Source organism: Pipra filicauda, unplaced genomic scaffold (assembly GCF_003945595.2).
Source record: "Pipra filicauda isolate LSUMZ 115617 unplaced genomic scaffold, ASM394559v2 scaffold210_size2929891_pilon, whole genome shotgun sequence".
Lineage (NCBI taxonomy): Eukaryota > Metazoa > Chordata > Aves > Passeriformes > Pipridae > Pipra > Pipra filicauda.
The window spans coordinates 2,545,054-2,560,054 of NW_024104322.1; the positions used below are offsets into that span (position 1 = coordinate 2,545,054).

A 15,001-nucleotide genomic window follows, 5' to 3' on the forward strand; every position below is an offset into this window, starting at 1 on the left:
GCACATTTTTAGTCTTGTCCTCAACAAAGCACTTGGATGAAATAAAAGAAGAAAAACAAAACACGTGCTTAAGTAAATGGAGAATGTGGTTAAAAAAAAAAAATCACTCTTTCTCAATTTAAGAATTACACATACCCCAAACTACTCTTTATTACTTGCAATTGGTAGCCAACAGGAATAACTGGGCAATGCCTTTTGACAGGTTATGTACTCCACAAGTCAAATTTAAAGAACGGGGCAAAAGCATAGGAAGAGAGACACAACACACACAAATCGCAGTGTCTTGGACAGGAAAATTAGAAAAAAAAAACTCTTTAGGTTCTTTCAGATCTTCACAGGATGACCCAAGGCCCTCATTTTACATAACAGTTTAAAGATTCAGAAAAGACCATTGTATAAATAGTCATCCGTATCCAGACAAGTTAGGTATCCAATGGCATTGCAAGTAGGAACCTCGCTGCATCTTCATCCTAGGTATCCACAGGATTTGGCCCCAGGTCCAATTCACTCAATCCTCCACACCTCAATTTGCACTACTGTAAGAGGAGAACAATACCAGCAGGGCTGCGCATCTTACTTGCTTAATACATGCAAAGCTCTTTAGCATTCTCCTCCAATCCCCTCATAGATGTGCAAATCATTGTATTCTTACTGTTCTGGGATAATGACTTCAATTTGATGACTTACAGAAGGAGGTGTCTCAGCAGGGGCATTTTCATCTGAAGGCTCCCTCAGTGCTGGTGGGGGTGAGAATTTTAACAGTGTAGCTCAGGGGCCAGATGTTGAAGGAATCTTTTTCTTTGCTCCCTGCCCTATCTCCACCATATTGCGATACCTTGTCAGAGAATTTGAAAGAGGCACTGCAACAACATGAAAGTGAATAAAGGATCTTGAAACTCATTGTTTTAAGCCCGAGTTTGGAATCCAAGGAAGTAAATACAATTTTAATCTTTTTTTATTACATGCTAGGTCAAAATAATCTTTGCTCATTTAGCTCTTAGCACGTCCTCTTCATGCAACGCAGTTCCTGATTGACCAATTAACAAATACAACTTAAAGTGGTTACTCCAAGACCCTACTTCTTGTGAGTGGTTTATGACATTTTGAACACTATTCTTCAACAGTGCACAATGCCAGGAATGCTGCTGGCACAAAGCCTATGTTTAACCCAAATGATGTTCACATGTGTGTTTGCAGTCATGGCTATAAGCATCTGAAACAGGTGATCCGTAAGATAATTTAAAAGGACCATCTTCTTCCAAATGTGTTTTGGGGGTCTTCTCCTAGAGTTCAGACCTTTGACTCATTTCTTCAAAGAATATTTTATTGTAACTCTCAAATTAGAAAAAAATTATCAGCAGCAACTATCATGCATTATTTTTTCCCACATAATTATTTTACACCAAAAGCATAATAATTTAGTTAAACACTGATAAAACTTTTCCAGAGCAGATTTTCTGTTCAATGGCAAGACCGCCAAGTTTAGCTTAAAAACCCTCCATATGACCAGATCTTTACTTAAAATTCATGCAAAAAAATAGTTTAAATTTTTACTGTTTCAAATATCAAGATCTACCAGTGACAGGAAACACATCTCTTGAAATGGAAGCTTTGTTCAGTGTCCTTTGCACTTGCTTTGTTAATGCAAATTGTCACTGAAGTGGAGAAGTAAGGGCTAAGTAGCAGAATCTCTTCAAGTGCAGTATCACAGAAATCTTACTGGTGGTTGAAATAATTCCACTTAACTAATAAAAAAGTACATGTTGGAAACAGTCTGAACAACATGGCTCTCTACTCCCCCTCCACTATCCATCCCCTCAAAACCCCAACAACTTCATGCAACAGAAACACCCAAAAGATATTAGCTGTCAAAGTTCTAGTAACACCTGTGAGCCATCCCATCGCTGGGCAACTGCATTTGAACTGTATTTTGAGCTAATCAGAGAAAGAGTGGTGCATATATAAAACGTTCTTCCTTTCGCAATACGTATCTTATTAGTTTAGGATTAATTCTAAGGTATTATGAAGAAACAGAGGACTATTTTTCAAACATTTCCTTTTTTATACTTTATTTGTACAGGCTGATAATATGTTCACTTCCACTTCTGCTGGCAGATGGTGGTGGTGAATACAGCTTATCCCCTCTAACCCAAAACGGGGAGCAGAACAGAAAAAAAATCCTAACTTATGTTCTTTTTTCCTCTAACCTCATCACTCTGTAGGATTTTCCTTGCATTGAAAGAGAAACCTGTGAGGAAAGGAGGTAAAACAACTGCAGTAAAAAGGAAACATACTAACACCAATGCAGTAAAATAAAAAGCAGAAAACTGCAGTTACAGCAATTGGAATAGCACTCAAGTTTTTATCTTCTCCTTACTGGTCTCTGGAGAGAATACCAAAGACTAAGATTCCACACAACATTTCTGAAAACTCAGAGACCTAAAGTGTAACACACCCACCAGGTTTATGTTTTTTTTAGACTCCTTTTGTTTCATTTTGATAGAAGAAAGTCCCTTCCAAAATATTTTGCATTTTTAAAGATGTTTGTTGAAGTCTGCAAAAACATAACTGATTTGAATTCACTTACACCAATTCCCCTTTTTCCAACATAGCTGTTTTGGTAGAGCAGATCAAAACCAGTTATTAATGCTTTACTCTGGGATTACAAACACCTTTTTAAGCGGACAAAATATTAAGAAAAAATTCGTAGTGAAAGACCAGACCAAGAAAAAACATGCTGCTATGCCTTCTAAGTTGCCTGCATTCTTACAGCAAAGCACTGTTATAATCCTTTTAATAGATGTAATGAAACTCTTAATAGAAGTGAGTATCCCTAGGGAAACAGATTTCAGGCATAATTTGAATATCATAGTTCAGTGGGAAATTACTTTTTAGGTAATGTGTAAAAAGATCTCCACAGTCCTCTTGATTGTGAAAAGAAAAAAAAAAAGCATATCTCTCTGCAAGAGAAAAGATCTTTATCAATATAACATTGAATATGATACTTAAAATATTTTAAACCCTCCCAACCCCCAAAACACATCTGCATTATAATTTTAAATACAAACATGTGATATAATCAGAAGAATTTGCTTATGTTCATCTCCGAACAGCTAAAAGTAAAAAAAATGAAACTAGTAATTAGTAAGCAATAATCACAACTTTAAGCCAAAAAACAAAAGCAGCTTCGACAGGATTTTAGACCTACATTGTATACAAAAAATTTTCAAAATAAATGCATAAGATACTCTTAAGTAACAGTTTTAATTTTTAATAACTTTATTTCTAGATCAAAGTACATACTTGATACTACTACAGATGTGATGAGAAACAGCACTAAACTTAAATTCAGGTTTTCTTTACCACTAATTTAGTTATAAAGAAGAAAAAACCAAATCCAAGCAATGTTACCCCTCCCATCTTTACTAATCTTTTTTCCAAGGTGGCTGCTTTTTTTGGAAGTTTCACTTGGTTGGGTTCATTCTTCTGTTCATGCTGAGGCAGATGTTAAGTTCACATAAAAAGCACAACAAAAAAAGTGTTAGTGTGAAAGTTTATGAAGTATTTTATTAAGTGGGTTATAAAGTACCCAGTCCTAAGAATTCACGTGCATCTAGAATTTGATATTATTTCTTTCTGTCTCTGTCTTACTTCAACTGAAATAGATGAGTGTGTAAACCTTTATCTTATCTAATACTCAACCATTCTGTAATATATATTAGAAAAACAAACTGTTCATTTACAAACTTAATTACTCAGGAATAAAACACGGCTAATAGATGCTAAAAAACCTAGTAACAAAACAACTGAACTCCAGTAGTCAAATGTTTTAACCAGAACTTTTGCCATTTAATTACTAAAACAACTGTTCATTAAAAGAGCAAGTTAAATATGTAACACATTAGCCTTTGTTGAAATTAAAGGGACTATGGAAAGTACCTTACAAGTGCCTGCTCAAATACATGTTGAAGCTGAGTAGAGCCTTGTCATGAAGGGAAGCAGGGTTAGGTTCTGATTTCCTACCTTACTTCATAATGCTTAGAAGGCCATCTTATTTACTGTACTTTCAAAAATTATATGCTACAGACATGTACTGCTGACAAAGTCTTGTAATGACTAAGCTTAGCAAACAATACTGAAGACTTTAAGGGAGTTTATACAAACATTTTATATAAGTGGTTTAACTGTTTCACTTAAATTTGCACTTTTCATAATAAACATTTGGGTGCTCTACATTCCAAAGTGTCTCATCATAAATTAAGTAGCACAAAAATGTTTTGTATTAAAGCCTTCATAACTGAAATTCATAAAACATAACAGGATTTTAAAAAAACAAAAATTGTATTTTTTAAGCAATTAGAAGGCTGTTTCACTGGATACAAAGACATTATGCTTCATCTTGATAGCTATAAAACCTTAGGCACAGATAAAAGCAATGTCAAGTGGCACCTAACTCAGATCTCTCCCAGCCCTTATAACTAGCCTGCACATACACAGGAGGCAAATATATACACAATTGATTATTGCATATGCAAAAAATGAAACAAATGGCTAATAAGTGTTTTGCCACAATCTCTCCCTCTTAATATATTTGGTGTTAAGTGATTTATTGGGAGAAGGCTGTTATATTACATTAAATTTACTTAAACTACAGGAAATTGCATTAGTAGCATTATACTCAAGGTCTCAGTTCCACATGGCTTCGTTCAGCAACAGATTCCTTTCTGACACTGATGCTCCATTTACTCTACCGCAGCGGCCGTTCCTTTTACTACCCTATTACTTAAAATGACCCCATCTGACAAGAGTGTGTCACTGTGTTGGTTTGAGAATGACTGATATGGTGCTAACATCTAGCCTTGACCTCTCCCACCCTCTTCTTTTGTCACTCCACAGACTTATCTGGGATGCCTCCCATTCAATCTATAAAACCTTAGTATCTTCCTTGTGAGTCAATAATTCCAAACAAAAGATTCCTTAATTAAAAAGAGTGTCACTATTCAGTATAGCGTTTATGCCACAATGGTTGCCCAAGAGTGCAGGGACACATTCCACTACTCTTTCCTGAGGGAGAAAGAAAAAGGTAGATCGTGCCTTCCTTTGGAGGCTCTCCGCACTGCTGTGGAATATTCCAGATTATTTTTCATTCTGTCTGGGGAAAGGTGGATGCAGTCCAAGCTAAGGATAAAGAGCCTGTGGCAGAACAACGTATGAAACATTTCCCTGATGGTGTCACATCTGAGGTTGCATTAGAAACCTGTACACAGTATTTAACAGCCTTACTCACACACACTCACCTTCACTACCAGGTCCTTCAGTTTGGCAACTTCTTCTCCCAGATTCTTAACACTGCAAACCAAATCTTTGCAGAGTTCAATGTAAGTTTCAGTCGGTGCCCACTGCAGTACCATCTGTTAACAGTTACAGTTATTTGCCATAATTACATAATTTTAGATTATAGTTTAATATTCTTCAGTTAATGTATCATAAAAGATAGTGTCAGAAAAAGTTTATAACTGCATTTATGTTGGGTTTTAATTGTACGATTTATGCACAACATAATCTACTACTCTTTAGCAGCGTTTCTTGAAAACTTTTGTCACATTAACTCTCCTATCAGCAGAAACATAATGAAACAAATTTATCTCCTTTAATCGGGTGGCTTAACTCTTTGAAATAAATTATTTTTTAAAAGTGTCCTTTGCAGAAAGAGCACTGGAGAGCTCTATATAGCTATATAATAACCAAGACAGTTGATAAGTGTTCATAGGTTTCAATTTAAAAGATAGAATAACAGATTCTAAATCAATCTTCTCTTCTTTCGTTTAATACCTTGTGTGAATTTTTGAGAAAATGCTTATTCATGGTCTGCACAGGAACGATCAGCTTACTACACTCTTTATTCAGCTTCTGAAGAAACTTGTAGAAGTCATCTTCACTACAAAAATAAAGCAAAATTTTGTTATTCGTCAAAATGCTGCACCTTTTGCAAGTCAAATATTACATATGCATTTCCAACACTGGCTAGTGAGTCAGAAATGCAGTTTCATCACATACAAAGAAACCCCAATGTCATTTTAACAGAGTAGTTAAAGACTACTTTTAATATCTTAGCAAGTTTTCTTTTTCCTTGTTTGTTCTGTTTCTCCCCTCTTCCCCCCTTTTTTTTTTTTCGAAGGACAAGAAATTACTAAGTTACTTGGAATATTTAGCTAGTAAGACACATTAAAAGCTGAAAAAGTGTCACCCAAAAGCTTTTCAGAAACATTCTATTAACCTCCACTTCTAACTCTCATCAAGACTGTATTATCAATTGCAATATTTCATTACCTGCTGCGTAATTTTGTAACTCACTATGCATAATGACTGCAACACTCTATTTTCCCGTGTGTGTGTGTGCACAAATCCAAGTCTTGCAACACCAAAAAGAGAGAACTTGTACTCAATTTTATGCTACATATCAATATTTCTGACCTGCAGCTTACATTTTTGAGGCAGATATGGGAGGAAAAAAAACCTGCTCTCTACTTTTAGAGCTAAGACTGAAATGAATAGGTTTAGAGTCATTTAGTCTCCAGCAGAGTGTAATAAGATAAGAATTCAATAATACTGGCTTGGCCCTTGGATCTCGAAACCTGTACCTCAAAGGCCTAAAATATCTGATGTTACCTATTTGGAAGAACATTTATACTTGGTGCTCAAATACAAACAGGAAGACAACTCTGATCAAACTAATTTTCAAAGAGTGGAAAAAAGGGATTAATTTCAACATTAGGATTCTAGAGATTCCATGTGACACCGACTCAACATTACTGGAAGCATCAGAGAATTTTAGTTGTAAGTCATGGTGCTGGCCAGAAATTTTTTGCTATTGACCAGGAAGAGGTAAAGAGGGCAAGGAAGATCATCCAATCGTTTTTACAGACTGACCTCTCAAGCCCTGAGAAACTCCTGAGAAGTGCCTGTATCTCCAGTAGAAAAGTTTCCATTAGCTCTGAGCCATTTGGGTGAATAACAGGTAGAGCCAAAACAAGAGATAATTATTTATACGTTCCTACTGCAGAACTTCCTCTTCTGCAGATCCATAGGATCTGAATAAACTAATTCAGATCCCAACACTCCTCTATTCCCTAGGGCAATCTGCTATTAAACCTAAATGCAACGTGCTTACACGCCATCTTACTTGCTTCTGAGGGCAAAAACGTATCCACGAAATTTGCCAAACCACTAAACTAAGCTAAGTGTCAGTGCAGTGCAAGTATCTAAACAGAGATGGAATTTAGCCCATAGAGTGTCATAGAAGGCTTTCCTTCAACTTTGGCACAGGATCATTAGTGAGTAAAGTTTCAACCACTGCTCAGGACGTCTGTGATTTGCAACAGTGCTGAACTGTTAAGACTTTAACATTTAAAACAGAAATATCTAGATGCATTAGGAGGTATGCTGGAGGTTTAAAACCAAGACTGCTCATGGTTTTCATGAAGATGGGGAAGTAAGAATGCCCATTAGTACATCTTTACAAAATAAACTATTATTTGTTTCAGAACAATGTAACTGAACTGAGTATTTTGAGTAAAAACTCAAACGCTAAACATCTGGAGATAGTCTCAAAGTTTCTCTCACATTACTACAGTCAAGCCATAATCGCAAACATTTCCTTCTACTCAGAAAGATAACTTTTTAGCTGTCTAGGATCAGCTATGGCACCTTCTGTGTTTCATCATAAAGGAAATTATTTTTTGGAATTCTGGAAGGATTCTCAGCAAATATAAAGAGTGTCATGGGCTTCAATTTGGGAGGGGGAAAGAAAGAAAGAAATACATTTATTCTTTTCATACCACTTCACTTCTTAACAGTTTAACCCCCCCTCTGGCCCATTTGCATATAATTTTATACCCATTGCAGTGATTTGTTCTTATATTTAGAAATGTTTTCAAAAAATTATCACTTTAAAAAAGAATTAATGGCTGTCAAAACATCAGTGGCTAAACAGTACTAGACACTCTCTGAGTTTATAATCAATCAGTTCAACATTTTCTACTATGTTAGTTTTTCTATGACCTAATGACTGATTTTCCTTCTCACAGAATGACTTTGAACAAGTGGGAAGTAAAATCTTTATATAATAGCATGTAAACGTAGCCTATGATTTTAGTCTCAAGGTCAGATTCCTAGAATACATGTCAAGCTATTTTCTAAAAAACTATGCAGTCCTTGCCATAATTGAAATGCTGTCATATTTTGTGTACTTCCATCTTCAATCAATCAATTATTTTCTGCTTTAGAGAACTTCCTATGATCTTAACCCACACTGTACTAGGAATTACATACGTCACTGGCATGTGAGACTGCACCAGATACCATTTGGGTATTTTATTGTATTTGGCCACACATGCAGTGAATGGATAATTTTTTGTATTTCTCTACTTGCTCCCTCTGTTCAAATTTTTAAGCTGCTCTGTTTGAATGTGTATACTGAACACTATTACGGAACAATCTAAAAAACCCACACATTTTAACTTAAAAATGGATAAAGCTTAAACTGAGCAAAGTCCCCTTAAAAGTCTCTATTTTAATAGGAATGACTCAGATGCTGTTAAAGTTATTTATGGTGTATCGATATCATATTGGTTTAGTTAGTTAGTTAGTTAGTTAGTTAGTTCTTGCATGCTGAAACTTCAGTTCCTCAGTCTTACAGCACAAGCTTGCACCTGGATCCTCTTTTGAAAATACCCACTTGTTTTGATGGAGAATCACAGAATCATAGAATGGTTTGGGTTGGAAGGCATCTTGGAGATCATCTCGTTCCAATCCCTCTGCCATGGGCAGGGACACCTTGCTTGAAGCCCCATCTAATGTGTCCCTGCAACACACTACCAGGAATGAGGCATCCACAGCTTCTCTGGACAACTTGTTCCAGTGTCTCACCAGCCTTATATCTAATCTAAACCTGCCCTCCATCAGTTTGAAGCCATTCCCCCTTGTCCTATCACTACATGCCCTTGTAAAAAGTCCTTCTCCACCGGTTTTGAAGGCCCCCTTTGTAGACCTCTCTAAGGTCTCTCCGGACCCTTGTCTTCTCCAGGCTGAACAATCCCAACTCTCTCACCTAATGCACAGTTGCAGTGTGATTCAGCTGCCTCCAAAACATGGTGACATGTACAGACTGAATTTGAACCCAAGCACATTCTTTGGTTCAATGAACAACATAACTGAGTCTAGCCTCATAGCACCTAAATAATACAACAGTGCTCCCCAGTGTTTTGGAGAGGAAAGAATATCTAAGAGAGTAGCAGCACAACTGACAGGTCACTAGTCAAGAGGGAGATAAACACACCTTAAAGAGGAACTCAACCCTTACTGTCTAATCCTATTTTCAGTAGCTATTGTTCCATAGTTTGGCAAAGTAAGAAGAGGAAAGATACGAGCACAGAATCTAAACTAAAGTTGAGGTGTGTCTTCTGGAAAAAAATATATTTACACATAAAGGGTAAGAGGTTTAAGAAATCCTAGTACTCCTTTTGTACTTACTATATCCATCATTTTTCTTTTTGTGCTGGATGTGGAGTGCTCTAGAGAGCAGTCAGTGCTTAGAGAACTGATTAAGTTTAATAATGTTGCTGAGCAATGTACCTCTCAGCTCAGGCCTGGCTTCCATGGTACTGCACAAGACTATGCTAAAAGTATGACGGGTATTGCAGAGGTGATGCTTAAAGACTATAATGGTAAAAAATATCAAGTTGAAATGGAAATTTAAAGGAGTAACACTTCCCTAAAAAAAGTTTCCTTATAAATCTACTGATACATATAATCTATGATAAGGAAAAAAACCCAACAACTTCTGAAGTGCTTAATTTGTAAAATAAAAAAATGAGGTATTTTAGAATCCAGTTAAAACTGCTTCCAGTGGAAGAGAAAAACAACAAGAAAGTCCTGAATCTATATGGAAATAACACGTATGATTTAAGATACACATGTACAACATTTAATTTATCAGTTCAAAATTAAAGTCCTATGCAGAAATTATATGCATCTTTCCTTCCCACACATCTTTTTATTGTACCTTACAATCAGAAAAATTTGATTGCAAGACTAACAGAGCCTGCCTTGTCTATGCTTCCAATGTTCTTTATAAAAAACACACCTACCACCAGCTCTCATAATCCACTAACTAGCATATTCTTATGAATGCTATGCATGGGATAAGGTGTGAGAGAATTTTACCTTTGAGCAGCAGAAAATAATGCAGTCATCTTAAATAGTTAATATTTCACTTCCATTTCCTCAGATATACAGTTAATACCTCAATTCCAGCTTCAGAATTTCAGAGAAGTCTTCAATTCTTTTTTCATCCACTTGCAGTTCGTTAATAGCACCCAGGAGTTTCTCTTGATCTCCGGGATTTGTAATGCCAATCTAAATTTAAAGAGTAGTTCCAAATACAATTTACTTTTAATATTTATTAGACATAACAGTACAGTATCATTTATTACATGAGCTTCTAATTATTAAGAGCCAAAAGAAGTTGTTTTTAAGTTATTACAACCAATTACAACGTATGTAAGTGCCAAAGAAAAAAAATAAAACCACAAAAAATACCTGATGCAGAACAGAATTACAAGAGCTGAGAAACTGCCAAATTGAAATTGCACAGGACACTCAGAAAATCTGATTAGGGTTTATTAAGAAAAATTAATAGCAGCTTGTATAAGTACCCCTGTGTTGTTAGGATGCTAGGCGTATCTATTTCAGAATCATCAGCGTCATCTGGGACAGCAAAATAACGAATCATCATAATGGTGATACAGCATTAACTCAGAAAGAGAAGAAACTATCAAATCAGCATCAGTTAGAGAATTTTACAGAAAGTGGTCTTTTTTTAACTGAAGAAAATCACAATTTTCCTAGAAAAAAAAAATACACTAGTAACTAAAATTCTCCAAGTAATGCCTGATATAGAAAACACTGTCAGTTGTGCTAATCATCAAGTATCTCAGATTAAATTTTAAGTCATATTTAAATCCTAGGTTGAGAGTTTTCTTGCAGAACACTTAAGTAAATAAAAAAAATAGTCCTTTTGTTTAAAGGGAAATGCTTCTGTGGCACATTCAATACTTTTCCTTGCTCATCTGACAGGACTTTTGGTGCTAGTAGCCCTAAGATTCTCCTCCAGAAAAGTGAAAAACCTCCTAATGCCAGCTCCAAGTATGACTTTGTTCCTAACTTTCCAGCTGAGTACCTGGATTCAGCGGGAGTAGACCACTCAGGAACGTGAGAATGCAAGGATCCCAGAGTCTCCAATGCTAAGACATACAGGACTCTCACTGATGGTCTGAGGTCCTGAAGCTCCCTTCTGCAGCCTCAGAAATCTATAAGATGTTAGTATTCAGAGTACTACAGATTTCTGCAATTACTGCAGAAAGAATTTTGAATGAACAGCTGACAACATATATCAGATCAAAACTCTAAGAAAAAGACAGTGCCTGGAGAAATGCTTGCTTTATTCTGAGACTATCGTTTGTGACACCCAGTGTTCATCATGACTGCATAAAACTGTCCTCCGAGTTCTCCACCAATCACAGGTAACAAATAACTATGGGCTCACAAGTGTGTCTTTAAACATTTTAAAACCGTAAGTGTACAGACAGGTAAGCTCTTCGGTAAGGTAAAATCCCAACAAGATTTATTGGGAATTTAAGTACAGGTGTCAAGAACTTTTGAGTTTCCAGTAGGTTATCATGGGTACCTGAACAAAATGCACTGAAGTCTTTTTAGCAAATATCATTAGCAGCCTTAAGAGAGAAAGGTCTGGGTTTCCTAGAAATTATTTGCTTTACTTATGTCAAGCTGTAAGTTTGCTCAATTCATTAGCTCTCACATTTGCCTTGTGGAACCCTAGCCGATATGGAACCAGTATTTTCTTAATGCTTACAAAGCATTACAGGAGTTATCTTATCATGTATACGTAAGCTGATTTATAAAATGGTAGTTACTCTTGAATAGTAAACTTAAAGCAGGAACTCTTATGAAGATTGGGTGTGCTTTTGACTCCACCTTCTCATTCCTGAAACCAGCAAATCAGGATGCAGCTTTCTGATCAGCGTATCAGGAAGATGATGTTCTTCTGCAAATGGATCACTGACTGAGGGCCATCATATCTTGAAAATACAGTTCAGGAAGTAAAGAATGTGATAAATGTCACCACAGATAAAGCCTTCCACCACCACAGCAGTTCTGCATATCAAGATAAAAGGTATGGAACTTAAGAGACAGGAATTTGATAGACCAGTCCAGACTATTTCAGAAAGCAGACATATTTTACCTTTCTAGACCATCTCTGCAGAACGTGAGGGTGACACAGAACCTGACTGTTCATGCAATGATGAATGCACGGGACAATCACAGTATGACAAGCCCTTCTTTAGGGACAAGCAAGTTTTTAAGTCGGTGTTGGTTCAATGATGCTCTGCAGTCCAAATTAAAAGAATATTATTGTGAAGTGGCCATATATTTAAGAATGTACAAGCGTTGTACAAGAACTTGCTTATATCTGTAAAACAGACTATGTGGACTCTTGATTTTAATTTTAGCTACATCAACTCAAAGAACATCTATTTTATTCTTTATTTAAATAGATAAAAAGCAACCACTGAAAATCCAAGCCCCAAACTCACATTCCAGCATGAACAACACAAGAGGTGAATAACAGATTGCCTCAACACCTGAAAGATGATATACCACTCAGATAAAACCAGTGAAGCTATGCACAAACTCTCACATCCTTGCCACCTTGCCCAAGTGGCCACTAATTTTAATAACCTGATGCATTTCTGTCAAATATTAAATGCTTTATTGCAGGGATAGGGAGCAGAGGAGTTAGAGTCCTGGAACTGTGATATGGAAGCACATAGACCAGGTAATTATCTAATACATATAGTTAAATTTCTGGATTATATTTTGAATTTTGATGTGTCAACTTTTCATTATACATTTCATTTATTCTCAAATCCAGAACAGGGTGCTGACTTCTCTTATTCTAAATTAAATAAAATGTGAGAAAGAAACCTTTTTTCAGTCCTAAATGCATCTAGGCATAAAATCACTTCTGTTGCTATCTTACAAGAGATGCTTAAAAAAATAAATAAATTTGAGTGTCAGGAGTAGTGCAGAATCAGACAAAACCCATCAAATGTTGAAGAGACACGTCCCAATATATTGAACAGATTTGTCTCAATATGGAACAGTTTATAAGCTTAAGGAATGCAAGGATTCCAGCTTGAAAGACTCATTGTTTAGGCTCTGTTGTAGAATACAGATAAAGATATTTACAGAGAAAACATCTTTCTGATATTGTTTGATGGAAGAAAGTGTATCATGATAGTGACAGGATTTCTCCCCAGTTCTCTGGATACAAAGCAGCTTGGTTCAGAGGCATCCATCAGAGGTCATCATTAATCTTTGTAGTAATAAGATCCAGGCTATTTAAAATAGCTGGCTGTTAGGTGAAGGTCTGCCATCACAGTAAAGACTTTCAACTCCGGAGTTACGAGGGAAAAGATTAGATTCGTTCTATCAGCAGCGTGGGGAGAACTGTTAGCAGAGCTCTAAAACTAGACTGCATCAAGAATTTAGGATAAGTTATGAAGTGCTACTAAGCCAGGAGCATTACATAATTTTTTAACTTCTCAATTGAAGACTCACTAATTAATTTATGTCCATGCACAAAGCATGACTTATTTTCCAGGAACTGTTTTCTGCTGTTGCAGAGTTAAGAGGCAATATCTACAGGAATTGTTTTATCTTCCTGTGCAGAAGCAGCTGATCCAGGTGGCTATTTCAGTTTGTTCAAAACCTTCAGCTTGTCTTTAAAATAGGGAGCCTCGAACATGTTAAAACACTGAAAGAGAAGCTATCATTTTGAGTGAAATTACACATCTTTGGAGAAGGAACTGTAAGACTTAGTCATTCACTAAACTCCACAATTCTATCCCCTTCCCCCAGTGGCCCCTGGACAAAAAAAAAGCAATGACTACAACACCAAAGGAGATGATGAATATGAACATATGCTCAGTCAGATTTGCAGTTTAATGCAATCATGACCAACACAGCAGCTCACACAGGGATGAGAAGCAGCCACAAGTATCTCCTTTAAGAACAAAATTCCTGTCAATAGGGGTTTTAGGATTCATATAAATCCCAGACCAGGATGCTGTCCACTGATCCTGAGGCTTCAGAAAAGCAGTAACATCAGAACACATGTTACTTGCCTTATAATATTTAGAATCATAGAATCAACCCGGTTGGAAAAGACCTCTGAGATCATCCAATCCAACCCTTGATCCAACACTGCCGTGGTTACTAGACCATGGCACTAAGTGCCACATCCAGTTTCATCTTAACCTCCAGGGACGGTGAATCCACTCGTGGGATCCAGAGGAAGACTGCAGACCACCACTCTTGACTGGACTGCACTCACCACTCTCACCAACAGGTTTTTCCCTCTCCTTTTACTTTGGACTCGGGGCCCAATGAACACCACTCTGTTCATGCCCCAGGGTGCTGGGTTATACATTTGGGTTTTGTGGGTTAAAACCAACTGTTTGTCTGTATAATCGTATTTATTGTATTATTTTATTAAATTGTTATTCTGATTTATAATCTCTCTTTTGAGTTGAGTTCATTTCCCCTGCCAGTATACCTTTAAACCAGCACAATGAACTCTTAAAAATCTCTTAATTGACAAAGTTCCCTATACATGCACCCTCTGAGAATACAGAGTTACTTGTGAGTTCTGTCAGAACAACTAAACTGTACTCAGTTACAAGACAAAACTTCAAACAAAACATCCTTGTTGTTATCCACTCTGAAGGAATAAAACTCTGGTTCCACCTGCTAGAACATGTGCCTCCTATGGTACCAGGATAGGGAGAAAAAAAGCTGACACTAAGGACATGGCAGTACATCAGCAGCAGGGAGCAGTGTTGAAGCAGCTGTTTTAATG

General features: G+C 36.6%; 1 protein-coding gene across 2 annotated transcripts in view; it reads right to left on the reverse strand.

Annotated features, from left to right (window-relative positions):
• Positions 1-2,052: 2,052 nt before the first annotated feature.
• The window catches only part of ASZ1 (ankyrin repeat, SAM and basic leucine zipper domain containing 1), a 38,394-nt gene continuing 25,445 nt past the window's right edge, over positions 2,053-15,001 (reverse strand). The window contains exons 10-13 of one of the 2 annotated variants that reach the window (XM_039381007.1): positions 10,304-10,416; positions 5,833-5,938; positions 5,298-5,411; positions 2,053-2,248 (exon numbers count right to left, since the gene is read on the reverse strand). In XM_039381007.1, the coding sequence (XP_039236941.1) occupies positions 2,186-2,248; positions 5,298-5,411; positions 5,833-5,938; positions 10,304-10,416 (396 nt within the window). In that variant the 3' untranslated portion in view covers positions 2,053-2,185. Of the gene's footprint in view, positions 2,249-3,255; positions 3,496-5,297; positions 5,412-5,832; positions 5,939-10,303; positions 10,417-15,001 lie in introns of those variants that run through there. The other variant, XM_027731090.2, reaches the window with a different exon arrangement.